This window comes from Paralichthys olivaceus, chromosome 13, assembly GCF_024713975.1.
Source record: "Paralichthys olivaceus isolate ysfri-2021 chromosome 13, ASM2471397v2, whole genome shotgun sequence".
NCBI classification, from domain to species: Eukaryota; Metazoa; Chordata; class Actinopteri; order Pleuronectiformes; family Paralichthyidae; genus Paralichthys; species Paralichthys olivaceus.
In genome coordinates, this window is record NC_091105.1 from 6,460,338 (window position 1) to 6,487,841 (window position 27,504).

At 40.4% G+C, this 27,504-nt stretch overlaps 1 protein-coding gene across 1 annotated transcript in view; it reads right to left on the reverse strand.

Annotated features, from left to right (window-relative positions):
- grik3 (glutamate ionotropic receptor kainate type subunit 3) overlaps nucleotides 1-24,466 on the reverse strand; it is an 84,795-nt gene extending 60,329 nt beyond the window's left edge. The window contains exon 1 of the mRNA XM_069537442.1: nucleotides 24,207-24,466. Coding sequence (XP_069393543.1) covers nucleotides 24,207-24,321 — 115 coding nt within the window. The 5' untranslated portion in view covers nucleotides 24,322-24,466. The remainder of the gene's footprint in view (nucleotides 1-24,206) is intronic.
- Nucleotides 24,467-27,504: the final 3,038 nt, after the last annotated feature.

Sequence of the window (27,504 nt, forward strand, 5' to 3'; positions counted from 1 at the left end):
ATATTGGAGGGCATGTAATGTTAGTTCTGTCAGTGGTGCTGCTACAGTCTGCTAAGTGAGAATTTGTGGCCAAAGTGTTTGCTATAATTATCCCTTACTTCTTGTCTACCTATATGTCACTTAGATAAAAGGGAAAAGGGCGATAACCCTGCAGTTTAACTTCTTTCCATCCTTTTCACCTCAGTGCAATTTTTTTTTGTCTGTTTACTTACTGGTTTGATTGTCAGCGGGAAAAACTGAGGAACAGATTTTCACAAAAGTTGATGGAAGGATGGCACATCAGCTAAGACTGAATCGATTACATTTTTGCAGTAGAAAATGTATTATCACTTTCACTAACATTGCGAGAGGGCATTTATTTAAGGCACGGACCTTGACCATGGATTGATTTCCATGTTTAGGGGACTGATATTTCTCAGTGTGTACAATTGTTAATGTCCATTCAATGAAAGTATGCGCTGTACTGAGTACCATTCTCACTTGGAAAGGTAGCTACCATTTTCACATGAAACCTTAAATTTTATTTGACACGTTTGACTTTCTTATTACATTAACTAATACTAAAGCTACCAAAATTAACAAGTATTGTGTTGTCTTTCAGCTCATTGTTTTGTTTTATGAAGCCCATACATTTTTTATGTTGGTTCAGTCCCGATGCTCAAATCAACTCCATTTTCAGTCTCAGTCTTCCACTGTTTTCAGCAGAAATGCTCTGACATTCACTGTGCACTACTCATCCAGCATGGAACACAGAGAGTGTCAGGGACGAGCTACGAGCGGCTGAACATCGTAGAGTACTTACATCCATCACATGGCCAGAAACATGACTCCTAATGAATGTTAATGTTGCCCCCCACCAGATTTGTGCCAACACATCTTTATAAGGTGAATGTGTCAATGTTGTGTTTACAGCTCGTCTCCATCGAGGAAAAGTCAATAATAAATGCAGGTTCAAACCTCCATCAGTTAATGTCTATGTAGCTGGTGTGGATCATGCGGGAGCTGCAGTGACATAATGGAACCTCTTGTGGTTTCTGGCTCAGTAATTCAAAGTTCATCTATGAATGGAATAATAAGGTGTCCCAAAGAAAAACCTCATCTGGACAAATGTCTGTATGGTCAGGACGTCAATATGTGAACCTGCCCATTCCCTGAAAAACTCAAAATGAGTCATAGGATCAATTTTAATTCCAGCTGAAACATTTTTTAAATATAGTGTGTGTCTTACATTATAGCTTTTAATGGATTTGTATTGGTATCATATTATATTTGTGTATTTGTACAATCATTACAATTTCTTAAACACTGTGGTGTATGGCAACAACATTTTCTTAAACGATCTGTTAAACACCCATCACAAGACTGACAAATAGTTAAATGTACAAAAAATATCTTAATACTGCAATTTGATTAAATAACTTCCATCATAACTATGTGCCTGTTATGCCAATAATCCCTCATAGGGTTTTTGTGAAATTTTACTGTTGACATATGGACATATGTTAGTATTTGATGAGACTTTCATTACATTTTTTTCCTGATGTAATGACAGTGGATCACAGTTTTTTATGTACATATTCCATATTTCTATGTACATGTTCCATATTTTATATACAACTAAGCTGTACTTTCTGTCCTCAACCACTACTTGAGCTTGTGCTTTTGTTGTACATGATATTGGACGAGTGCAGCCCAGCTGAGTTAATCTGTTTTCTGCATCAGTGACTTGCAACAAGTCCACTCTCTTTTTCATTAAGTGACTGAGTGATCCTGGAGGCTGAGCACAGCATAGAGCAGAGCTGCTGTCAAACCGCCCTGCCCATCCATCACACATTATTAGCAGGCGCCCATTTTCAGAAATAACAGGTCTTGCTTACATTTGTGCCTATAAACAGACACACACACACACACAAACATCATACACACTCTCCATTGTATTCTTGCAACAAGTTAGCATGGTAAGATTTCCCCAGCAGAGGAATCTAGTTGGAAATGTTTTCAAAACTATGTATAGTATTGAAAAAAGACATATCAGATGGATTATCCCGAGGCAAAAGTCTTTGGCAATCTGTTTGTGTTTAGGTTTCTCTGTTGTGCATAGAAAACTATTGTTTACAACTTTTCTTGTAGAGGAAAGAATAGGAGGGATCAGCGTCCTAGGCCACGAGGTGCCATCATCTCCTCTCTCCATCTGTCTGCCCACTCTTCCGAGGGCTAATTATCCTAATCCCTTGAATCCAGAATGTAGGCTGGTGGCACACGCCTCAGTCCCAGGATGCAAGCGTTTTGCCTCCCAGTTAAAATGTGGAAATTAATTACCGCCTGCCCTGCTGCCAGTGGGAGGAGGAAGAGGAGCGGCAACCGCAGGAAGGCTTGTCCCTAGCAGGTGTGGGTGGGTGCTAGGGACTTCTCCTGTGAGCCTGATATAGGGGCCATGACAGCAGCTCGGTTTGTTGAGAGCTGTACGCTACTATCAGAGCCTTGTTGGCCATTTGAAGTCACTGTAGGCCCCCATACTGTTGAGTTCACCAAGCTACATGTGTGGAATAGCATGAGATACAGTATTGTATATGTGTGAGTAATGGAAAAATAACGGTGATACAAAATGAGCCATGCTGAACAGTAAAGTCTTATTCATTTGACATTATTAAAAAAATGGTGAGAATAACTTCATCCAATGTAAACTATCGTAAGCCACTTTCAAATGATTTTTATACTGAGAGAAAATAAACATAACTGATGTATGGCATATGTTTCTGCCATTTCTTTAACACGGTTGAGAGGATGGAAAAATAACCTGCGAGATATGTGAAAGCTTGCACTCGATTCCAAAACACCCACATGGCCAAATGACATAGACATACTTAGTCACGCTTCTACTTAGCCAAGAGAAACGGGGTGAGAAATACCACTATTAAAATGATATTCATTGCTGAAAAATTGCAGTTTTTGGCATCCACACTTTCTATTTTTCTCAGGGGGGTTTGCTCTCATTAACACAAGTACTGGTCTTGAAAATGAACTGCCTGAAATGATGCCAGTTTCTAGACAAGGATCCTTATGAATTTATAATCTAAACCCTTAAGACTAACAGAGGAGAAGTTCTGTTGACATTTGATCTGCTTCGGAGCCCGAAAGTTCTGCTGAACATGGGAAAGCGTTACACCTGTGGACATATCTGATGAGAAAGTAATTGGAGAGAGCATTTTATCACATGGGCATTGACCACAGACACCAACTTCACAGGCCAGCATGTGTGTAAAAAAAAATTATGTGTTTGGTTCAGAGTTAATCCTAAAAAGACTACTCTGGCCAATTTTGCCAAGCATTCTTGTGGTTGTCACTCTACGGGAGGTATTGACCTTGACACATATCTAGACTAGAGTCCAACACATTCAGCATCAAATTAAAAAACCCTTAACTTCATTTACATCTTAAAAATAAAACAAAATAGGTAATTGTAAAAAGTCTAACTTTTTGAGTTGAGCAGGCATGAATAAATGCACCTTTGAGTTTTGGTTCAGTATTGGTCTCTGTGGATATTTTCTTAACAGATATTTTCGCATTATTTCCCAAACACTTGTTTTACATGTACACACAGATATACAGAAACCAGAGTTTTATAAAGTGTGCACTTTTAAAGGCGTCTAACCCTAACCCAAAATATCTGCAATATTCACTCTATATACACATGAAAGTTTAAAAAATACATTTGGCTCCTCACAGACATCTGTTAGGAATAACACACCATGTAGCAGTGAAGCTTATGATTAAATGAACCTGTATATGCACAGATGGTTTCATTGTAGTCGAGGACTCCTTTCAGCCTCTCCACATTTTCTTTGGCCTTGTGTGTGAGATTGTCAGGAAGTACATTTTATTTGACGCAATACATGGCTGACCTGAGTGTCAGGTGGGTAATGGGGGTCATCAGTGAGCACGTTGCTACAGAGATAATCAAATACCCAGAGGTGCTGAGCGGGTGTGCAGTGTCAGTGGTATCATGCTCTTTCCTGCCCAGACAATGTTCTCTTTCTAAAGCCAAGATAGAGCTGGCTTAATCCACACTGCTCATTTGCTGATGCGTTTAAGAACTGACCAATTTATCAAAGTCAGGTCTCTCATTGAAAGAAATGTGTTCATTTACAATGATCAGGCACTGCATTAATACAGATTTTAATGTTGAGGCTGATATGTGTTATATCGTGAAAAGGCAAAAATAAGACCCAGATACACAAATAACACTTTGTACAAGGAAGTGTCAAAAGTTGGCACCAGTGTGCACCTTTACCAAATATATATACTGAGTTAGGTAGGTAGTGGCATGCATTACTGTCTTTCTGATAGGAAGTCCCCAATATCAGACATTTTATAAGCCTGCCCTTTTCTGATTATCAATCCGGTTGTCTTTTTGTCTGGTTTGGTCTTTTCTGAAGCTTTTTTTGACTTATCAGACCTTTGTGTAACATTTTGTCATAATAAACACAAGAATTATTCAAGCCAAAAACATATTTTGTAATATCACACTGACCTTTGAACACCAAATCTATTCATTATTGAGTCCAAGTGAACATGTGTGCCAGATGTAAATAAATTCCCTTCTGACGTTCCTGATAAATTGTATTCACAAGAATGTGACACACATGAGGTCACAGTGACCTTGACCTTTGAAGAATTATCAGTTGGGCACTGAGTCCAAGTCAATGTTGCCAAATTTGATTAAACTCCCCCAGGCCACTAAGATATCATGCTTATGAATGAGATGAATGCATGAACAGATAAACCCACAAACATAATGCTGCTGTCCACTGACCAATGACTGTATATAGAGATGGACAATGTGTCTCCACTTCCCCCTACTGTACAAAAATGAAGCCAAAATATCTCGGATAGCTGCCGTTTTGTCTGCATTGCTGTGATTGGGGAATGGAGTCGTAGTATCGAGGTCCCGCAGCTATCATGTCATCCATCTTTAGACATAGTCTTTGGTGCAGGATGAGTTTAACATCAATAATCTAGTCACAATTAAAAATTTGTGTTTTTTTAATGGTGTTTAATATAAATTTTACAAAATAATAAATGTGTAAATGCTCTTGTAAAGCAGTATTCTATGTTTGTTTTTCATATGGACATATTCAAACCTCTCTATCGCAGATACCTGACAAGACCAGGCTGGGACTTTCTCCGATTGTCTATTATAACCTAGGGATAAGCAGCCGTGTGACAGGAAATGGCCAAGAGTTTACAGGTTTTTATTCCACCCAAACACTGCAGAAGGTGGTTTCACTGATTAGCATGCCTTCTAGCTGACAGAAGGAACCAATTAGTGTAATCACCTGCTGTACCACGGCACATGGTTTTTCCATCGTCGCTTTAAAGTGAGGCAACTGAAACAGTGCTAGCTAAGTTGATTACAGCATCTAATGACCTTGATAGTGTGACGAGTGGGCCTGTGTGCATTTGTGGCTTTTAGCATACTGCTGGAATCTTAACACTTCACTTGACTTTCAGAGATGTGATCCCACCTTCACATTTCCTCATTAGGAACCCTTTGCTGATCATTAGCACCTTAAGTGCCTTTAATTGATAGTCATCTCTCACAGATGACTTTCCCATTATTTGCTGACTAGCCCCTGCCTGAGTCAACCTTACAATTGCTCCACTTTTCCACCTCTCCCCTCCGACGAGATTGGACAGTGATGCATTGAAACGTCACTTATCACTCCTTGGAAATTGAAGCGTGTCCTGCTCTACTCTATGTGACAGTGCTGCAGGACAGAGCAGGTCATTTGTTTTACTATTCAAAAATCATTTCCCCATAATGCAGCATATGATGCCTCCGATGGAGCGTAACAATTTGAAGGTGAGTCAAATTAGATGATATTTTGGGGTTGGGTCCCATCAACGGAGTGCTATAGAGTGAGTGACAGATGAGTGGCTGCTACAGTCAGAGCCCTTGTCACTTTTTCTCTCTTTCTCCTTTATAACCAGTCCCCGCACAGCCATCTATCTTTCTTGTCCTCCACTGCCATCTACATCATTTGTTACTGTGGTTTCCTTCCATCTTCCTGTGGATCTCGGCTGAACTGCTCTGTAATTTACATCAGTGACGCAACTCCTTTTCAAGTTTATGACAGTCTTACCGTACAGTTCTTCTCTAATATCTTACATGAGGAGAATATATATATAAACGCATGAGGGCAAATCTCTCCAGGCTGTATAATGAATTTGCTGCTACCCACTTTCACTGTAAATTATTTGCTATGATTGATGCAATGGACCTATAATTAACTTACATTTGCTGAGCTGTGACTAGTGACATTAAACAAAACGCCATAGATGCAGTGAATAACATTTTGCTCCAGTATGTTTTTCAGTACCTATCATTATTTCCAAAGACTATAACGGACTTTCTTCATATTGAAAAAGTAAGGCAGTGTTCAATGTATTTCAAGTGAGCTCCTGAATAAAATTAACTTTTGCAGCTGCCTACATTTAAGCATAAGGTACTGAGCCTCTGCATGTAGGGAGTCACCACTTGGTTTGAGATGTCTTTGAATAAATTTTTACATAGTGGGTCGATTCCTGATACAATAGATGTGATTGTACAATCACCATTCCCACTAAATCCTGATGAAATATTTCAAATGTCATAGAGACATGCCAGCGCTGCTGGTTTATCTGTTCACAAATGAATGAACAGACATCTAGAGCCAGCTCCTGTTTTTCTACAGCAGCAAGAATTTGGCAGCCAGTGTCTGACCTCCAGGCACGCTAACAGGCTAATGATACGCTAATGTGTCCCATTACGCCCGATTTGCCAGGAGGGGATTCTTTTGGTTGAGCATCACGCTGCTGGTGGATTTCAGATGGGCAATGTATAATGATGCACGCCTTTCTTCCTGGCTCATAAAAGATAGAAGGAGCAGTCCTGCTGAGAGTCATTAGAGGGCCATTTACACTGTGCTTTTCTTATTCACACACTTTTTTGTGGTCTTTGAAGAGAGCCACAAGGCTACGCAGACATCATGAAAATGAAACGTAAGCCGCCACTCGGGCAGAAAGTATTTCTTGTGAAGGAGAACTAAAACAGCTGTTCTGCTCTTACAATGATCACCAAAACCAGTGTTTGAGGTCAATGCTTCCCAAGTAGCCAAATAAATAAATAAAGTACATGGAAAACAAAAAAATTCTAATTGTGTACACAATTGAGGAGGGGGGAATCGCAGTTTTGGCTTTTATTTCCAGAGCATGAAACACAAATTAGCATGGTGTGATGCAAGCGAGTAGAGCGAAATCACATACCATTTTCTGCCTCCTCTCTCAAGCTTTCCTATTACCATTCCATCGACAAATTGAATCCAAGGCTGATTTGAATTGCACCACCGTATAACCTCTTATTTATTCATTGCTTTTTTTCCCCTCCCCTACGTACTATTAAATCTAATAATTCTTTTCTCAGTACAGCAGCAACCACAAACTCTGAACACCAGAGTGACTTGATGCGTCCCAATGCAGGCTTGCAAACGAAAAAGGGAAAGTGAGATTATGTTTATTAACTTCATCGTATTCACCACAGACCCAACTTTGGCATCATTTTCCATCATGCGGATCGATTTTGACTAAAACGGGGACAGCTGCTTGCTTATTGGTGTAAGTGAGCCACACAGCACTCCAGGGGTTTGTCATATGGCAGTTTATAATCAGGTAATGTCATTAAGAATATTTATCGTGATATGAAACATTTTCTGGAAAACTATCAATTTGTAATTGAAAAATTAAGTCTATAGATAAAGAAACATTATTTGCCTACTCCAGCAAATTAAGCCAAAGTAAAAAAAATGGGAAAAAAATCATACAAAAATCCAATCCAGAGTATGAAGAATAAGAAAAGATTCCAGAGTCATCAGTCTTAAACAGACGTAAACCAAAAGGAATACATAATCAATAATACCATCTATCATCTACCTTTTAAATCATTTCCAAAAACACCTGTAATATGTGTTTCTCTATATACTGCACAACAGTGCATGTGAACAAGCAAAAGAAAGATAAACAAATTCTGAAACAACGAATAATGTTGCATCAAAGTGCTGTAAGAAAGCCACCACCACCAAACGCTTTGCATGATCAATTATTTGGTGCTGGATGAGGAAACGGCATCATGGGAAACAATGGACCTCTGATTTAACAAACTAAGCTACAAAAGGAAACGAGTCATGGAAATATAAACCTTATATGAAGATTGGTTTTGATTCTGTTGAACCAGTGTTAGTGAGCAGCCATGTCCAGTCCACCACTGACAGGGAATACTCCATTACAGTGATACATCTAAGATATGTCCACTGTTTATTCAGTGCTTGCCCTCTCACATTACACTGCTGTGGTTGACAAGAAAATTATGAAAGAGGCAGTGCTGAGGCGTATGTTTGTGTGTGTGTGTGTGTGTGTGTGTGTGTGTGTGTGTGTGTGTGTGGAAAGAGAGATACAGGTAATGATCATGGTGTACTGTGTGTTAAGTGTATTTAAATTCAAATTTTTTCCCTTCACATAAACATACACTTATCTTACAAGAGTATGTTTATTTTTCAGTTAAACACTGTCATAGAGCATGACAACCATGGGGTGATGTGTGAGGGAATGTAATACAACCTCTTCCTGTTCATTAAGAAGAAAGTAGAGTGAAGAGCAGTATCACTCCTCTTTATATTTGAACAAACTTTGCACTGATTACATTTGGAGATACACTGACATCACTTTGGCAGGAATTTAATTGAAGGTCATTTCTCACACTGAAACTGTGGGCGCTATTACACTTTAATAATAACTTTGTTGAAGTGATAATGTTTTCACTCTGCTGGATGTGGGCAAAATGACAAAGCACCATGGTGGTTTAATGTGAAAGAGACTGTAAGGAGGGGAACGTTGCTCAGCTTTAGAAAATACATTGAATCACAACAAAGTGATAGACTGTAGCCACAGAACTGACTTGACAATTCTCAAACAAGTGGTAACCCACCATGACGCCGCCCATTGGTTTGTGAATCGCTGTTTTAAAGCTGTTAGTTTGGCATTTTGTCCAGCGACATCTTGTTTTGTTTTTTAAACCATAAATAACCATATTTGGAGGAGTGGGGGATGAGCCTGACTGAGAGCTCGAGGATGTTACACTCTTACCTACAACTGAAACCTGAACCCACTGGATGGTACTAGCCGTCAGTCTCAAGAAATCGATGTCCCTATGTGTAGTGTGCTTTGTCAGTCATTTTACTCTATATACTCTATAAGTCAAGTTAGCGGTATTTTCCTTTTCTCATGGACTTCAATAACATCTGAGTTTATAGCAAACAGTGGAGTTGTCCTCTGTTGATTATTTTTAGAGAATACAGGTTTCAGGCACTTTCGCAATTTGCTTCACTTTCTGGACCAGGAAACTACATCCATTTTTATACACAGTCTATTTTCCCAAAATATTTGTGACCATACAAAATCAGTACACAGCTCCTCAAGCCACAGCACAAGTTAATCATAATGTCCACATGCTACATTATCAACTACTGACTCCCACACTCCTTGTTGCTCCAGAAAGTTTATGAAATTAAAATGTTGTCTGCCAAACACCAGTTGAACTGATATATGTGCATAAACATTGACCTTTTCCACTGGAGAGGGCCAAGATCATAATGTGCATAATCCCCATTGGGAACTGTTTTTCTATTCAACAATCATGTGGCTTAGCATCATGATATGAGGTTGGCTAAGTGGGTCCACAAAACCAGGTTACTGACGTATCCTGGGGGAGTTCTTATCTCACTCACAAAACCCACAAAACTGCTGTTCTTGAGCAAGACATTATACTAGAGATGTTTTCTTGAGCTTTCTAGCGTTTTTTTTTTTCTTTTTCTAACAATGGCAAACATTGTTAAAAAATTCAGTTGGACTCCGCAAATACAAGTTTAGACTGCACAACGTTGTGAGACAAAACTGACTAGCGATAGAGTCAGACAATATGTGATCTTTAACGTGGATAATTCCCCACCTAGTATGTGTGGTCTGCTCTGTCCTGCCCTCTGATTGGCTACAGTTGTCGCCATTTTGTCTGGATATTTAGCTCGCTAGAAATCTAGTCCAACGAAGCTGTGTGTCAACAAGTCATCCTAAATGCATCTAGCACTAAATCTTTTGGTGTGAACTACGCATTAAATGATAGCTGATTAAAAAACTGTTGATTAAGTGACTAATCGTTACATTGATTAGTTAGTTATATCTTGTTCATAAACAAAGCTGGTTTGTCTATGAAATAAGAGGGGCAAGATTGTGATAAGGACCACCTCACATTAATATTTAGCCCCTCTCTTCTGACCTATATACTAACATAGGACTGTACCATACATACTGCAACATACATCTCAGAGAGAAAGGCTTGAATGTCTTTGAATTGTAAAGCATTTGTACATTATTTTCTACATCCCCCACATTTCTCCTGTGTTGTCAGGGTGAATAAGCATGTTCTTTCTCTATCATTACTTGGCTTTTGATTTTCAGACACATCTCGATGCTCCATTTAAGTGATCTGAACACACAGCACTGGTAGACTTTCTGTCACAATGCTGATTTTTCTGAGAGAGAATACAGAAAAGAAAAATGTCTTCCAAGGCACAAGCTTGCTCACAGACACCCAGCTACAGCTTGTCAACAAAATGACATGCCTTACTTTGAACTGAGGGGAGTGTATCTGGCTCCAGCAGTGACACATTACCAGGGAGGTGTGAAGCTTTGCAAGGTATTACATTTCATTCAGCCCGTATAGGAGGAAGACACTAAGGGGGGACAGTGGACTCAGGAGTCATGTTTCAGCCGAATTGATTTCCAATTCCTCTGGAACTGTATTTGAGTCATAAAAGACACCAACAAATGTTGAAAGCAAAAAAACACTTATTACACATTTATTTTGAGCATGAAACTATTTGACATAACAGTTTGTGTCATGTCTCCACCACATGCCTTCTAGCACCATCAACAATCAGGCAACACCTTGGACGAAGCAGGTTTAATGTTTAATATCTGCTCAGCACAGATCAGTAATGAGCTCTGATTCAAGTAAGTGTGTGCTAATGACAGAATACCTCTTGTCACAACTTCTTGTCGCCTTAGTCATCAGTGTTAGTGACTTCTTGCTCTTCAATGCATATTAAATAACTCTACATGGGAGGGATTATATAAGCAGCAGCACCAGCATTGAGGTGATTTGAGGATTACTGCAACTTGCATGAAAACATAAAACTTATAACCATGTAGCATAGAAAAGCAACGGCTTGTGTTTCAGTTACACCAGATTTCAAAATAATGATGCTAACTTAGTTAGATAGAATCCTATGATTAAGATGCAGATGTGTCTGTGGAGCATAATCAGACAAAAAGCTGGAAAACATTGCTGTCAAATGAACTATTTTGCTAATACAAGGAAAATCTTGTTTCACAGCCGGCTTGTGCCAAAAGTAATTGCTATCATCATCATTTGTATCTCAATTGGCGTTCTGCTGCAAAATCAGACACATACAGCTAAGCAGAGTTGGTATAAACCAACACGTCATCTTTACCCTGGTTATAGTACTCTTTAGGGACCCTTGACAAAGCCAATATTTCTTCACTGGCCTCCCCTTTGATGCACTGTGAACACCTAGACTAATTTCTGGAATGTACCAATGGGGCAGTGAAGGCAGTAGTTCAAGCGAGATGACCATTGAGCAAGAGGAAGAAATTTGAGCAATAGTGTAGCTTTTTGAGGAGAGACTTTCTGAGTGTGTAAGAAACTACAGAATTGACTGCTACTTCAACGGAACAAAACTCAGTATATTATGATAACTTCCTTCACCATCATGGCGATGGTTGTTATCGTCAAAAAGTTTCAACTCTTTGTTGCCCTTGAGTGGATACGTTGTTTAACAACAATGCAAATATAAAGGATGCAAGGAAGTATGAGTGCAGTGACTGTCACATTGCTTGAAACAGACTTGTCATATGCAAGGGAAGCATGTATAAGCCTTTATAATGACAAGTCAATTATTTGCTACAGCCCTGGTACATTTTCTTTTTAATACAAGTCTCCTTTGGCACTGGAAAGTCTAACACCTAGGTCTGGCGCTGGCTCATTTCATTCAGGAGCTGTGACACTATCTTTATCAAGCAAAAGCAAGACAGAAGATGCGTTTTATGCTTGTAAACTTGCCACAGGTAAAATTACTGAGACTGTAATGGGTGTATAAGGAAAATGAACCAACATAGAGAGACGATAACACAATGCCAGAGGAGCAAGAAAAAAAAAGTAGTGCAGAAGTAAAACGTTGAGTATTTCTTTCCTCTACTTGTTATTTGTATTTTCCGCTGCATGAGGGGTGGATAAATATGGAAAAATATACCAACAAATGCTAGTTATTACATCCAATGGTTGACAACAGGAAAAAGCCTATTTTGTGTGTAAGAAGTCAGAACATGAATACGCCTGTGCCTGATAAAAGCTGGCATGCAGTTAAATCTAATTGCATACATCAAGAACAGTGGCAAGTTATTCAACAAAACGTAGAGGTCTTCTTTTAAATTTGAAGTTACACGATCGTGTGTGTGTGTGTGTGTGTGTCGTGAACACTGGTAATGGCTCCTAGAAAATGAGGAAAAACTAGGAACCTTGTACCTTGGTTGAATAAAAAGCAGCTGCTGGGCTGAGTGACAGGAGGCCATCTCAGCTATCTGATAAATGGCAATGTCTTAGAGTTACGTATAGACTTTACCTGCTGGGCCTTTCACCATAGACAAAACGAGAGACCAATCGAAAGTGTAAACACAGAGCCTGATTAAGGGCTGATACATGCAAGCCACAATTGCTTGAATGAATAGTCCAGGCTTTTGTCTCAGAAGACTCTAAAAGATTTGAAGATTGATAATATGAATATTCATATTATGAAAAAGGTCATTCAGCTGTAGGTTTTTGCAGGGTTGCAAAGCTGATGGACCCTAACCTTAAACACTTGGTGCTTTGGTCATGTGGGCAGTCTCACCACCACCAACAACTTCATCCTCAGTCCCTGTAGAAGAACGTGGCCTCATGCTGGATTCCCTGCATATGATAGAGAAAAAGCTCCAACTCCAGTGTCTCAAATGTTGCTGACGCTGTACTAATAAGCATGAGCACCTCAGACATCTTAAGAAAGAACCTCTCTAGGCCTCATAAAGACCTTCCTACCTTGGTGTGTGGAAAGTATACTTACAGGGTGTCTAGATGGTCTAGAAATTACACCAGCTGAGTCGTAAAGAGAGTGATTTGCTCGACTGACTCACTTTTTTATCCTTAGGTTTCTCAGCGTGTGACAAATAAACCTTTGAATCCTTGAAGCCATTACACACATTTTCTTTGTGTTCCGACCCATTAAAGGTGCAAAGTCTAAAGATTTGCTTCAAACTAATGTCAACTAGATGTTTCACAGTCACGAGTGCAAGTCTCAATTTTAAGAAATTCAAGTGTCACTGGAGGCTGACGCCAGGACATAAAAATAATTAATACAGTTTTTGATGTGATGAGTTCTACATCTTGGGCAGCTCACCCATATAAACTGTATGAATCAATAACCTTGGGGATCCCTGTTCTTACTGCTTTGACTTTCAATCACCGATACCAATTCCATGTTTATAAATGGCCCGATGGCAATTCTTTTCCAATTGCCTGACTAAAACAGACATTATACTGGGCCCATTCGTAGCTTTTGGTGTTGACGGAGACGGGGAGAAAGAATAAGCACAAATGATGTTCCACATTTCTTTAGCTGCATCTATACAATTCAGTAAGTTATTATAAGGCACCATTCCTTTGACTAGCATCTGTAATTGACCTTTTTATTTTCCATTTACTGTTCAGGGTGTCACTGGGAGATTGTTCTTAGGCCTTAGAGACAGAGGATTTTCTATCATGTTGTCACCTGATGATAACTGGCAGCTTCTGAATAGATGATATTCTTGTGACACATCCCTTTTTGTGTGGAGACATTTCAAGTGTGTGTTCTGAATAGAGAAGGGAAAAGTTAAGATGAGATGGCAGCCCACTGGACACTAAAGCAGTAGGAGGTTATGCAGAACGACAATTATGAAATTCAGCGCAATCAAGGGGGTCCCTGACAGGCTCAGCGAAGACTGATGAGCCACTGTGTCACTCTGGGGGCTCCACAGCTAATCAACCACCAAGGAGGGGCTTGAAGAGCACGATCACTTGAGCCCTCAAACACCACAAGCGGAGGTCAGCAATCACCAGCCCATTTCCATGTGCTGCTATTCCCACAGTCTCAAATCAAGGTGCACAGGGACATGACCAGGGAAGCACTGGTTGGAGGCAAAGTTGGCTCGTTGTTGCAATCAAATGAATTGTTAAAAAAAGAACAAGAAACCTTTTTTGCATTGAAAGCAGATTATTCAAGCAAATAAATGTCTTTTAAACAATCATAAACTGACTGAAAGCACAGGGGGAAAAACTATAATGAGGCTCAGTTCCCAACCAGCAGCTAATAAGAGCCTAGTGATTGGGCTGGCAATTTGAAATGCAAGTCTGCAAGACAGAAGGTGTGTGGGTCAGGAAAGGTGAGAGAAAAGAGTTCTCATTTTACCCTGACAAGGGATTAACACAATGAGTGTATGTTAGCAAGGTCACAGGTAGCAAGTGTGTGAAACCCAAACAAAAGCTTATCTTTTGCCTCTTAAAAGAACATGACTTCAAATAAATTGTTATTTCTTTTCCCAAATAAAAGATGACTGGGGGAATAGAAGGAGTACAGAAAGGGGTAAGAGGGCATTCCTTTTATATCATCATGATGTAATGTAAATGAAAAATGATTTAATAAACAGACAAAAGTTTGATGAGGAAGCAGCTCGATGGTGCTCAGATGCACCACAGCTCGTAATTGGAGGTAATATCTCCTTCTGTAATCTGTTTTTACTTTGACAGTGGCTGGAGAGGCTTCCTGCCCTGATGGGCTTCATTCAGAAAAGCACACACATGCGCACACCAGGCTCATCCTGTCATCTCATACTGTTCCCCGATGCTTAGGCAGAATATTGACAAAGAACATGAGGTCTCTGATATATCTGGGCTTGAGCCAGCCACATTAAAGACTGGAAATCCAGCTCACAAAACCCTGCTGATTGTTCCCTGCCTGTCTAAAGACCCTGATAGAGAAAAAATAAATAAATTAAAATCCAGTCTATTTAAAGTCCACCCTCCTCCTTGTATGGTTAAATCTCAGATTTTCTATCGCGCTGGGCACAAAGGAGGTATGAGCATCTGAAACAGGGGTCTTTGAGCTGGCTACTGTGTCAACATGACGGTCAGTGTATACTTTAAATTAGAGCTGCAAGTAAACATTTAGCCATATCATTGATTAGCTCACTGATTTATTTTGGGCTGCAACTAATGTTTGTTCTCATTAATGATTCATTTGTCGATTATGTTTGGTCTGAACAATAAAATGTCAAAATTGTAAAAGATGTCTATCACAATATCCTAAAACCAAGGCCTATATAAATTAAATGTTCTGCCCAAGAAACAACACAAAAAGTGCAGACTTGCCATCTAAGAACATACTAACAAAGAAAAAAAGAAACTTTAACATTATATAACATTTTATAAAATACTAATCAATAATAATCATTGCCAATTAATTGTAAAGTTTTTCTTTATTTTTAATAAAAAATGGTTATTTCATATATTAAACACTAACACTGACAAATCTAAAATGTCAGTTGTATATGTACAGTATATTGATCAACCGCCAAAAAAGTATTACATTTATGATCATATGAAAAATCAAATCATCTGTATTTTTACTTACTGTCTAATCATTTCAGCTTTATACTACATTTCCTGATTAAGAGTTTGCTCTTTTCTGTGTTCTCCATACAATAGGAGTGGTCCTAACCACAGTCCTAGCCACATTTGTGGTAATTACCCCTCTGGCAGACATGGGATTCCCATGTGAACAGTGCATGGGGAGGCTGAGCAGGACATTACCAGAGCATTAGTCCTGTAATGCCAGTGTGATGCCAATTATTTTAAATGTGGCCAGTGTCCTGATGGTTGTAAATTTATCCAAGTAGCACTCAAGATAAAATAGATGTTCCTTAATGTAAATGAAAAGGACCAAGTCTTTTGCCAAAGAGAGAGCAGCATTTTTGTGGTTCAGGAATAAAAGAAAGAATCTTTAGTTTCGTGCTATAGCTACTTATTTTCTTAATAGTTAAGTTTAGACATGTAATCACAGTGAAGAGCTCTTTTACTGTTTTGAATCACAGAAGCCTTCAGCCATGGCTGCCTCTCAAGGCCTAAATAGCATTTATTAAAGGAGATGAGCATCAGAATTTGTGATTTCTTTCCACACGAATATTAAATATTCCGCATGTTGAAGCCACTGGAGACGTTTTTTTAAGACCCTGATAATATCTGCTGTTAATATTTCATGGCGTTTTTAGGCTAAAATAGGGATTGACAATGCCGTGCAATGTTTTCTTTCCCCAAAGAGAATAATCATCAGCATTTGTACACTGCAAATGTCTCATTAAATTTACATATGATTATTGCAGCATCGGTTCAATTGATCCTTTTCATCAGAACCTATAATACTCACTGATTGCAGTTTGCATTTTTGGCACAGGCAGATTTTATGTTATTATGTTCGCTCGTGGTGAAACGCAAATTCAGGAGCATCATTTTCAGAAATTAGCCAGCTTTCACAAAATTATTTCTCTTTCTTTCTTACTCTGGACATGTAAAAAAAACTCTGAGGTTGAGGGCTTAAACGAAGGTGCATTATTTTCTCTGATTTTGTTGCATCTGGAAAAGGAAAAAAGAAGCAGCGGCAGATTTATTTCTTAAAGGAGCAAAAACCTTTACAAAGGGTAGCACAAAAACCCATCCTAATGTCAGTATTATATAAATAACTGTGTATCCTCTAATTTATGTTTAGGGGCATTAAAATGATTAGTTGTAAGCTGTAATGATTTCCAAAATGTGTATAAAATAATACATTTGTGCTTAAATTGATGTCGGGCACAAAAAAAAACAAAAAAACACAAGCAACACACAAGACTGATCAGTAAAAGAAGAAAGAAAACACACTGGAGACTGGAAAACATGATTTAGGAACAAAACAATCAGAAGCCTAATTTTTCATTAACTCTGTGATAGGGAATTGATTAGTGAAAAACAAACCCTGCTGCTCAGATGATAAGCAGTCCCATGCTATAATCTCCAGCATTCACATTCTAGTTTGCCAACTACGTGAGCTGCGGTTACTATGACAGCCATTTCTCCTCCTCAAACCCCACCTGAAATAGTGAAAACCTGCAGGGACCATTAGCTACTACCCTTTTCTGGCTCTAAATTAAAGGCCCTAATTCATATGAGCATCACTAACCACTTTACTAAAATGTACTGCCAGCCTCAAACCGCCCACAATCTCTCCTCCTCTTTCTCTTCCCTGTCAATGATAATGTCTGTCTTGTTCCATATATCTAAAGCCGGTCACATGCAGACAAGCTGTCTTCAGATGAGTCACGGGGGAACGTTTTGTGGTTAACCACAGTGCTCTCCGGGAGCAACCTGGGCAGTAGATCGGCAGCCACTAAAACATTTGCAGAGACCGGAGAGGCCATCCCAGATTGTCTTGCCTGTGCACAGCATGAGTGCTGAGTGGAATCTTCCGGGTATTGGCTGTGTTAACTAAATTGACATTGGCTTCCAACCTCCTGGCTATCCATCAGGGGGAAAGAAGCAACCCCCGAGCCTTATGCACTTCCTGTGGTTGTCCTCGCAGGGATGAAAAGAGAGGGGGATGTGTGGAGGAGAGGATCTATGTTTCCCCCGATATTTTTGGTGATAACCATTCATTTGTAGTGGTTTTGGCCTGAAGAGGTTTGTCATATCTGTTCCTTCCCCTTCGTCTCTGGGGGGAAAATAGAGGGTGAGTCTTCTCTAGCCTACTCTCTCACCGATGATTAGTAACTCCTGCTCTACCCCTACGCTCCAGGGATTGTATGCCAGCTCCCCTTATACATCCCCTTGTCATGCACACACTCGCACCTCCTCTCTTTCTCTCTCTCTGAAACACACACTCATGCACATGCAGTCATGGAACGGCAATTTGAGGGAATCACACAACCAAGACCTGACATTTGCGGTGCACCTATAACAATGGGAGCTTGATTAAAAGGGCAAAATGAAACAGTGTCACCCTCCACTCATTGTCCTTATCCTAAGATAAATAGGATTAAAACATTGTAGCATTGTCGCTGATACCTCCACTGTTGAATCCTGATAGCTGTAAAGCATTGAGAAGAAAAGGTCTTGTTATTGTAATGCATGCATGTAACTGTATGAAACTGAGGTGTCAGAGGTGACCAAGTTTACACGGCGCATCTGGGAATAGATAAGGACGACACTAATGTGAGGGGGGAAAGCAAAGCTAATACTGCTCCGGCGAACGCTGTGGTGTTTGAAAGGCGCGGAAATAAAGCTTGGCTTTATCTGGCTTGGGGCAACACACAAAAGGCACCAGCATTGCAACGTGGCGGGTTTTAAAATTGGGATCAAAAGGTTCAAGCTAATTAAAAAGCTAAATAAGAGTCCCCTAGCTTCATCTAAGTAACTACCCTCCTGCTTTCTCCCTCCCTCTGTCTCGCCTGCTGCATTACTTTCTGTGACTATATGGTGTGAGTGTGCCGTTTGCCAGTTTATACAGTGTCTGGAAAAGTGAAGACAAATTGCTCTGCATGCTGAAACGTAAAAAAAAAATCACCAAATTACCACCAACAAGATGGTTCTAATTAACTATGCAATGTGACCATGAGAGTGAAATGCCCCGAGATCAAGCTTTCTTCTGAAACTGTTTTGATGTTTCTGGCAGAGCCCCGAGGAGGGCCGATATGGGAGAGTCAAATAGAAAGGACAAGGGCATGTAATAAAGACAAATGGCTAGAGCATGAAATTTGATTCATTGCCTTGGTACAGAAATATTCATAGGGAAATGGCCAACATTGACATGCCATGAATTTCAAAACACTGTCAAATCCAAAACGCGCACGTCCTGCTGTAATGACATTGAGTCCCTGAGGGACCTGCAGGGGGACTCTGGGCATATTGTGGATCTAATCAATCAGGCTATTGTTTCTGATGGACATATATTTATATATATATATATTTTTTTCATATTTTCATATTCTCATGTTTTTATTAACCTGCTTTTCATCTGATTCAAATGAAGGTGACAGAAATGTTGTTGTGTGTTCACAGCACTATAATAATAATTTATCTTTCCAGAACCATTGTCCTAATCACTCCGCATAATCCACAGATGTCATTGTTTTTATCTGAACAATTTACTCACAAAAAACAAGCAGTGAACTATTTTCTGTAAAATAACATCTCGTGTCCATATGAGAGCAAATTGATTGCTTCACTTTTTGAATGAAAATGATGAAATCTGCAGCCATAAGGAACCCAGCGTCTTATTTATTTCAATAGGCATCAGAACCATATGCTTGCAGCAGACCTTTCACTGCAGAGCACCCTCTTTGTAGTACGATATGAAAACACCATCTGGTGTGTGAGCAGCAGCTAGGCTAAGCTAACTGGGGCTAGATAGGGCCCTGCTGTGTCAAAGGATTATCTTACTGGTTGGTAGAGCCGCTCTATTAGCCCCTAGTGGCTGGGATTATTGGATGATCATTATTATGTGTGACTGAACAAGGAGCTAAGTACCTGCACTTCCCCGATGCAGTTAAGTCTTGTTAGTATTAGTGATCAGACACATTACGAGCACATTTCGGAGCATTACGTATTTATTGCACCTATTCTGGGACATAAACAAACTGTTTATTTAATACACTTTGAGCTGGACTCAACACTGCAGTTAATACAAGCTGACTGGTTTTACCGACTCAGAAAGAAAAACAAAGTCTGCGGCACGACTGGAACATGTATTTGTTTGTGGAAGTAGGATGTTCCTTTCTAATGCATCTGAAGAGGATCACAGGCGAGTACAGAAGACAGCACGTTCAGAGACGGACCCTCTGCTCAACAAAACGAACATCTGCCGTTTCCCATCAGCGAGATTGAAGCTAATGACGAGCCGTGAGTGTGCTGACAGAGAGAATGGAATTGGATTGTGTACAAGAGGCCCACTGAGACCAGACATATGTTTTGGAAAATGTTGTGGATCGAGTATGGGTTTTACATAGTGTGTGTCCTTGTGTGTGTGAGTGGAGATGCTGGAGAGTGGGAGAGGCAGAAAATAGGCCTCAGCTATTTCTTTTGCAGTTTGTTTATCTGTCCATGTTTATACAAGTGGATGAAGGGGAGTGTGATAGTGCAGGTAAAACAAGTGCTGCATCCCTGTCCCTTCAATCCCTGCTTTCACTAACAGATAATGGAATTACACATCAGAGAAGCTTCTCCCTGTATCCAATTCTTCTGTGACCTCTACCAGCCTTTGTTCATATTCACCACGACAACTCCCCGGGACCGAGCCTCCACCAGCAGGCTTCTCCTTGTTTCCTCCCTCTGTGTAGGGAGAGATTAAATTTAGATGCAAATGAAATATTCATTTCCACTCAGCAACTGATGGCCATCTTAATTTGATACAACTTTTTGATGCAACATCCCCTCATTGTTTTGCATCATGAAACGCTTTCCTTAATGTCCCTCTCTTTGCAGACGGTACCATCCTCTTGTGGGTGATCCTCGATAGAAGCGCCCCTTTGGATTCGACTTTGTTAAAACTAGAATTCCAAAGAACCATTACAGCCTTTTGGAGTCTCTTGAAATATGTCTGAGTCATTTCAGATGAGACGTTCGCACAAACCCTCGGCGAAGACGAACTCGGGGAGCATGCGAGTGGAGAGTGCACTCTCTGTAGCTCGCTGGAAGAGTTAATCACATGAAAACTTCTCAGTCTCTCTCTGCTGCTGTTGCGGGGATAACGACAAGCCTCTGAAGTGGCTGTGTTTGGAGACTTCAACCAAAAGTGGTGACCACAAACCCAATTTATCCCTCTGAAGCCTCTGAGTGGTCACACTGCATGCAGCTTCGAGTGCTGCACATTTGTCAGCTTACGTTTACTGTAAGTCTCTGGGCCGTTTCACACACAATAATTAAGTCTGGAGTCATGGCCGCTCCGAAACATTTTAGGGAAGTTAAATGAAAAATGCATGTGAGCAGGTGTAAGGGAAGAGTGAGTAGCTGAGGAAATGAAATCAACATGAAATCATGAGGGAGATTGATTAACTGGCACTGATTAAGTGCTTTAAGTATTAGGTAGATAAAGTAATTGATTATTCAATAAATCCTTGTCAGGCAGCAAATAACCTCGCTGAGAGAAAAGAGAGGCAACAAATGATGAATTAGTTTCATTAAATCACAGATGAAGTAGACGATGTATAATAATCTCTCATTACTATATAAATAATATAAATCCTATACAATTCCTATCTGATGTGAGAGCAATGTATGTAAAGGCAGAAAAATGTGCACTGGAATAACAGCGCAAGGCACAAAAAGTCATGAATTCATCAGTGTGCTACTTTAATATCCATATTAATGTTTTCAAGTTGGCAAACATACACATAATTTGCAGACACGCTATCTCCAGAGAGAAAAATCACATCCACTTGCTTGAGCACATTTGTCTTTATTATAGCAAAATTGCATGATGAACTCAAATGGTTCGTAGTTGGGATTAGAGGTTGAAAACATGTAAGAAAAGAAAAACAGAAGAATAATGAAAAGGCAGGGAGAGGGAGAGTAAAGAGAAACTCAGCGTGTAAGAGGACAAATACCGGAGGAGGTCTTTTATTCCCTCCGACAAATAGAAGCTCCAGAATGAGACGGAGCGACCATCTGGCCTCAACTTAGAGCAATGCACTTTAAAAGCACTAAAATCAATGGCAACAACTCTACTGTGGATGCCCACCATTACCCAGATGGAGCACAGGCCACCTAACTAAGAGCAGACACAGCACACACCGAGAGCACCGCACACCACCGCCGCCCACCTTGATGATTTCCACTGGTATTTTGTGTTTGTAACCAGTGATGAGGAGCAATGTTGGCCATTGTGCACTGACTAAAAGAGAGCCCTCTGTTGGTTTTGGGACACAGGGCACGCACACACACACACACACACACACACACACACACACACACACACACACACACTTGCAGCGCTAAGAACCAAATTACAAAAAATGAAAAAAAGGTAAAGTAAACATTGAAAAAAATACACTCATCCCCAAACTAAACCTCCAACAGTGAATATTAACTGCAGCATGTCTGCAGTAATAATACTCACACATAACACACACACACTCCATCTTTTATCCACACCAATTATAAAAATTATTATATTCATTTTTCGGCGATTTCCACAAGTGTATTTTTGAATAGACAAATTAAAATGGATGCACACATGGCTGTTGAACATAAACACTCTGCTTCAAAAGATCATATGAAGACATAAGCCCTTTGAATTTTCTTTTTCTTTTTTTTTGCAGAGAGGCAAATTCAGCAACCGTCCCTCTTCTCAGGATGTCAAAAAAACAATACCGGGAACACACACGCGAGCACACACACACACACAAACACACCCTGCGCCACAAGCAGTGATAGATTCTATAAAAAGCAATAGTGCGACTGTAGCACATTTCAAGGTAAATTTGTCTCAGCACTTTGACATTTTTTAAAAACAAAGCCTGCCAAGTCTATTTCAGGTCTTCATTTGAGCTGCTGCTACAGTAAGAAGGGGAAAAAAATTCCTTTGACCAAACGATTTCAGATCAGTCAAGAGGGAGCTTTAAGGATTTATGCAGTTTCGTAAGACATCGCCAAAGTCCATACACAGCAATGTCAGAGAAGTCATGGCTCCACAGACTGCAGCAGTCAATCACAGGGACGAGCTGGGCCCTGCATCCCGTCAGCTGCATGTGATGCTCGGGGGTAAACACCATTCTGTGCTCTCACACTTTTCAGCTGAAACTTATTTTCATAATTTATAGAAAATGTAGAAAGGGTCCCCAAGGTTGTGGAGCTGTAAAATTTCCAGGCTCTCCTCCATCCAACTTTCATTTGAATGAAAGTAGCCTCTCATTGTCCACCCACTGAGCCTGACAGGAATCATGAATCAAAAAATCAGTCAGGAATCAGAGTGCAATCTTACTGATATGTCACACAAAAAGACGACTGGTTTCTGAGACGCCACTGACCTCAGTGCAGAGCACATTAGAATGGATTTTAGCAACATCCCTCCACTTTCACCCATCGAGATAAACTCGCTTCCTGCCTGCCCCGGTTCTCCAGGCTGTTGAAAGTGGTCTGTGTTAATGAGGGCCAGTGCCATTTTGAGTAATTGTCCTGCATGGCACTCTGCCAAATGTCAAAAACGATTTGCCTTGTGACAAAAACCCCGATTGATCTTCATTCTGCTCCTGTCGTCAGCATCAGAATGACAATTCTCACATTGTTCCTCAGTGAGGGATCGAGCCTGCTTCTTTCTCTCTTTGTCTCACATGGACGATCAGCAACATTGGACTTTACTGTGCTATTTCATCAGTTTATGTGTGTGTGTTCATTTGCAGTGATGATAGAAGATGGAAGAGATAAGAAATACACTTAACTAACCGACCTGAATAAACTAGTTACAAACTTTCTGATGGTGTGTTTCCTGACTGGAAACTGTAGCTTTTAATATATCAGACTGTCCTTTTAAAAAAAAACTTACTTCCAGAAGGCATGGCATTGAGCCTGATGACTCAACACACTGGCTGCAGAAAATGGAACAGACAAAGCAGGGTGCGTAGAGGTCACACTAACCCACAAGATCTCGCTGCGCGGAGCAGGCTTCCTCAAATTTATAGGCAATCGTCTACTATTAATGCACTGCTCTCCTGTTGCTCTCTACTTGCTCTCCCTTTCAGTGCAATGTCATTCACACACGCGTACGCACACAGACGGGTGTTCAATAAAAGAGACTTATTCCCATTTACTCCAAAAACTAACCGCTGCAGCTGAGAGCGCGCGGATGAGACGCACTGAAATGAGCCGAATAGGGAGCAAATTTGAAGGTTACAACCGCGCGCGTGTGTGTGTGTGTCAGTGCGTGTAATAGCAGATGCGAACTTACCTATTCGAATAACATGAGGCATCCCGTAAGAGTACTGAATCCAAAAGAGACATAGAATCAGCGAGGTCCAGTATTCCCAAATCGCGCTCCGGGGACACAGCCAAGTATTTCGCATGGTTGTAAAGTCGTTGGATCCACTTTTTTAAAATTCCAAAGACGGCTCTGAATTGCTCCTAAAAACTGAATTCGACGGAGCATATATGGATTTTGGTGTCTGCGACAAATCTGCGCTCATTGTACTTGGTGCGACATTCTTCCAGGATTTTTTTCTATCTCTCTCTCTGTTACTCACAAGTCTGAGCGCGTCTCGGTCAGGATGAAGCTCCAAGTCCCTCACAGGCGGATCAGTGATACACCTGCGAACACTGGCTGCTACAATTAGCCTGCAGGAGTCTCTGTATCCCCTCCTACAGCCGATGCTATCTGTCTATTGGCAAGTGCAGCGGCAGCAGCCGAGCCCAGACCCCTGCACCGCTGTGGAGAAGAACTGCGCCTGCGGAACTTTGGGTCGCCTCGAATGATTCTGTCTCCTGAAAGACAAAACCCAGAGAAGCGTTGCACGACGAGAGACTATGGATGTGCACGCACTTGAGACGTTAAAAAAAACGCTTGCCGCTGTCTAATCACTCCAGTCTCTCATTGCAGTTCGTTAACCACAGGGATACTTTGTGAAGGCGGAGAAGCCGACGTCTCCAGTTGCGCACGGTGATGGCACAAGGATGGTTATTGAGGAGCGTCCAGATGTGTTAAAATAAAAGTCTTTGTTACAGCGTCCATCAAAATAAACCTTCTAGTTTGTGCTGATTTGAAACGAAGTGCAGAGAGCTGTGCATCTGCGTGCGTCTGACGACCATCCTTCCACAGTGCCACTAGAGGCACGCGTCGTTACGCATTGTTGTCAACTATGTCCAAGAAGTATTTTATGGGGGTGAAAGGGAGCGATGACCCGGTTCTCCACTTTGTCAGATGCTGCCTGCACACGAGTATGTTTACGTCCTCACATTTTATAGCTTATTATTTATCGCCCGTTTTTTTTTCGGGAATGGTAAATATTTTTTTAATTTACTGCACAGACGTGGAAACGGCAGAGATATAGAGAAGGAAATCCCCCGGGATGCACAGTGTGCTGTGAATGGGATGAATTCTTTGCATGAGGGAAATAAGTGTCAGCTGAGGATTGTTCCATTGACAAAAGAGGCTCCTTATCACTGTTATTTGAGACATTCTGTCTGTGTCAATAAGAGTATAGAAACCTCTGGTAACTGCTGGGTGACTATCTGGTTCCCCATTTTTAATGCCTCACAAAGAGCCATCAGATACAAACTGCAAGTTACATATACAATCACACACTCAGTCACACACACACACTGCTCCTGTCTCTCTCACCGCTGCAATAGAGGAGGCACGTACATGGTTTGTGGATCTCAGTAAATGTGTTGTGTATTTGGTGAGAATGAAACTTGTAGCAGGATTTAAAAAAATAAGTTTGGAGATGAAAGCTGCAGCATCAGGGATTCATTTGTGGCAATTCTTTATGTAGATTTGCCAGTTAAATGACCGTACTCTCAATTTAGATCGATGGATAGATTGATAGATGAAATCACAAATTTAAAAAATGATATTTTTACATCTTTGAATTCTAATGACTTTATACCACAAAACTGCATGTTCCCCATTAATGATATGGAGTTATTAAAGATAATCTAAAAATGCACTGCTACATTATTTGGGCCTAATAGAACGCAGTTGATGAGATAGTGCTGCGGCTCATTGGTTTTATTTTTCTGTTTGAAATGGGAGAGAGGAATAAACTGTGCATCAGGGGGCATGCAAGCAAGAACAAGCCAGACTGACTGCCGCTGCATATTCATGTCTCCCAGAGCAGATTTATCGCCTCTTGGCACAATGTAAGGACTATCAACGTGAGTTATGTGGCCCGGCTCTCGCATTATCGAGATTCATTGACTTGCTGCTCTTTCAAATACAAAATGTACACAGCTCTAGCAAACAAGACATTCTGGGTGTGCGGGTGCCCTCTATAGAGAGACGGCGGTGTTTGCTCTCAATCACCTGTGCTGATAACTGCAGGGTCGGGCCCTGGAGCGAGAGGGCTCCCCCACTGTGACACGCAGAGGAAATGTGAAGCACAAGATGATGATCTCTGCTAATTTTCGACATTTTGAAGAACTGCTGGAGCAAACCGGATTTGAGTTGTTTGTGTTTCTTACAGCAGTTGGCAATAACTCTCCCATGAAGCTATCGGTTTTGTCTTTCCGCCTCTCTCCTGTCGTTGTAAGGAGACAAGAAGACAAGACATTATATTGTAGTGTCTCCTGCCATTAGCACAAGTAGTAGGAATGCACTTTGGCAGTGGTGCCACAAGGGGAGCAAACCAGGAGGATTATTCAAAGAGACCAGAGCAGTGCCGGTGTGTCCTGTGTCGTACAGATGACTTTAAATCAGTGGTGGAACATGTACTCACATCTCCATCACAAGTCATTCAAAACCATGTTTAAAATGTACACATAAAGTGTATATATACATAAACATACAATACTAACTGTGCAGAAATGTTTCCCTGTCTATCATATTTTATAGAATGATTTTATAACTGATAACTACTGCTGCCATAAAGCATAAGTAGTATTTTACTATTCTGGCTGGGTGAGTAAAGTACATTTTACTCATCCAGTTGTTCCCAACCTTGGGTCACAAGATGATTGAGGGGTCATGAGATGATTGATGCTTCGTTTTGCTTGTTGGGCTCAAATTGTATTTCAATGAAACCATAAAATAAGTTAAAGGTCAAATGCGTCTTCAGTGAACTGCTAACTGAACATCTCCTCATTTAAAGTCTGATCCTATAACCATACACTCATTATATCAAACTGCTTAATATACAATCTTAAACTGATTTTAGTATTAGAAATAGTAATAGAAAGTATTAACTCCACTGACATTGAAGTAAAACATACTATCAAATGAGAACACTCAAAGTACAATAATTAACAAGTAGGTGAACCTGTGCTTTTCACCACCATTATAAATAATCTGGAATTCTATGTAAAATTACATAAGACATATGCACACGCTGTGTTTCAGGAGCACCATTCACCTACTGTACAAGGAACCAGACTCCTCACTTTGACAACTCCTACTGTATTTTCTGAGGATTGTCAAATGATATCTGAAGTGGCTGTACAAGGCCCCATTGAAGCAACAAAGACACTGAAGAACACTGGGGACTATTACAACAGCACAAAACCACCGCTGAGATAACTCAGCCCAGTCTCTGTAC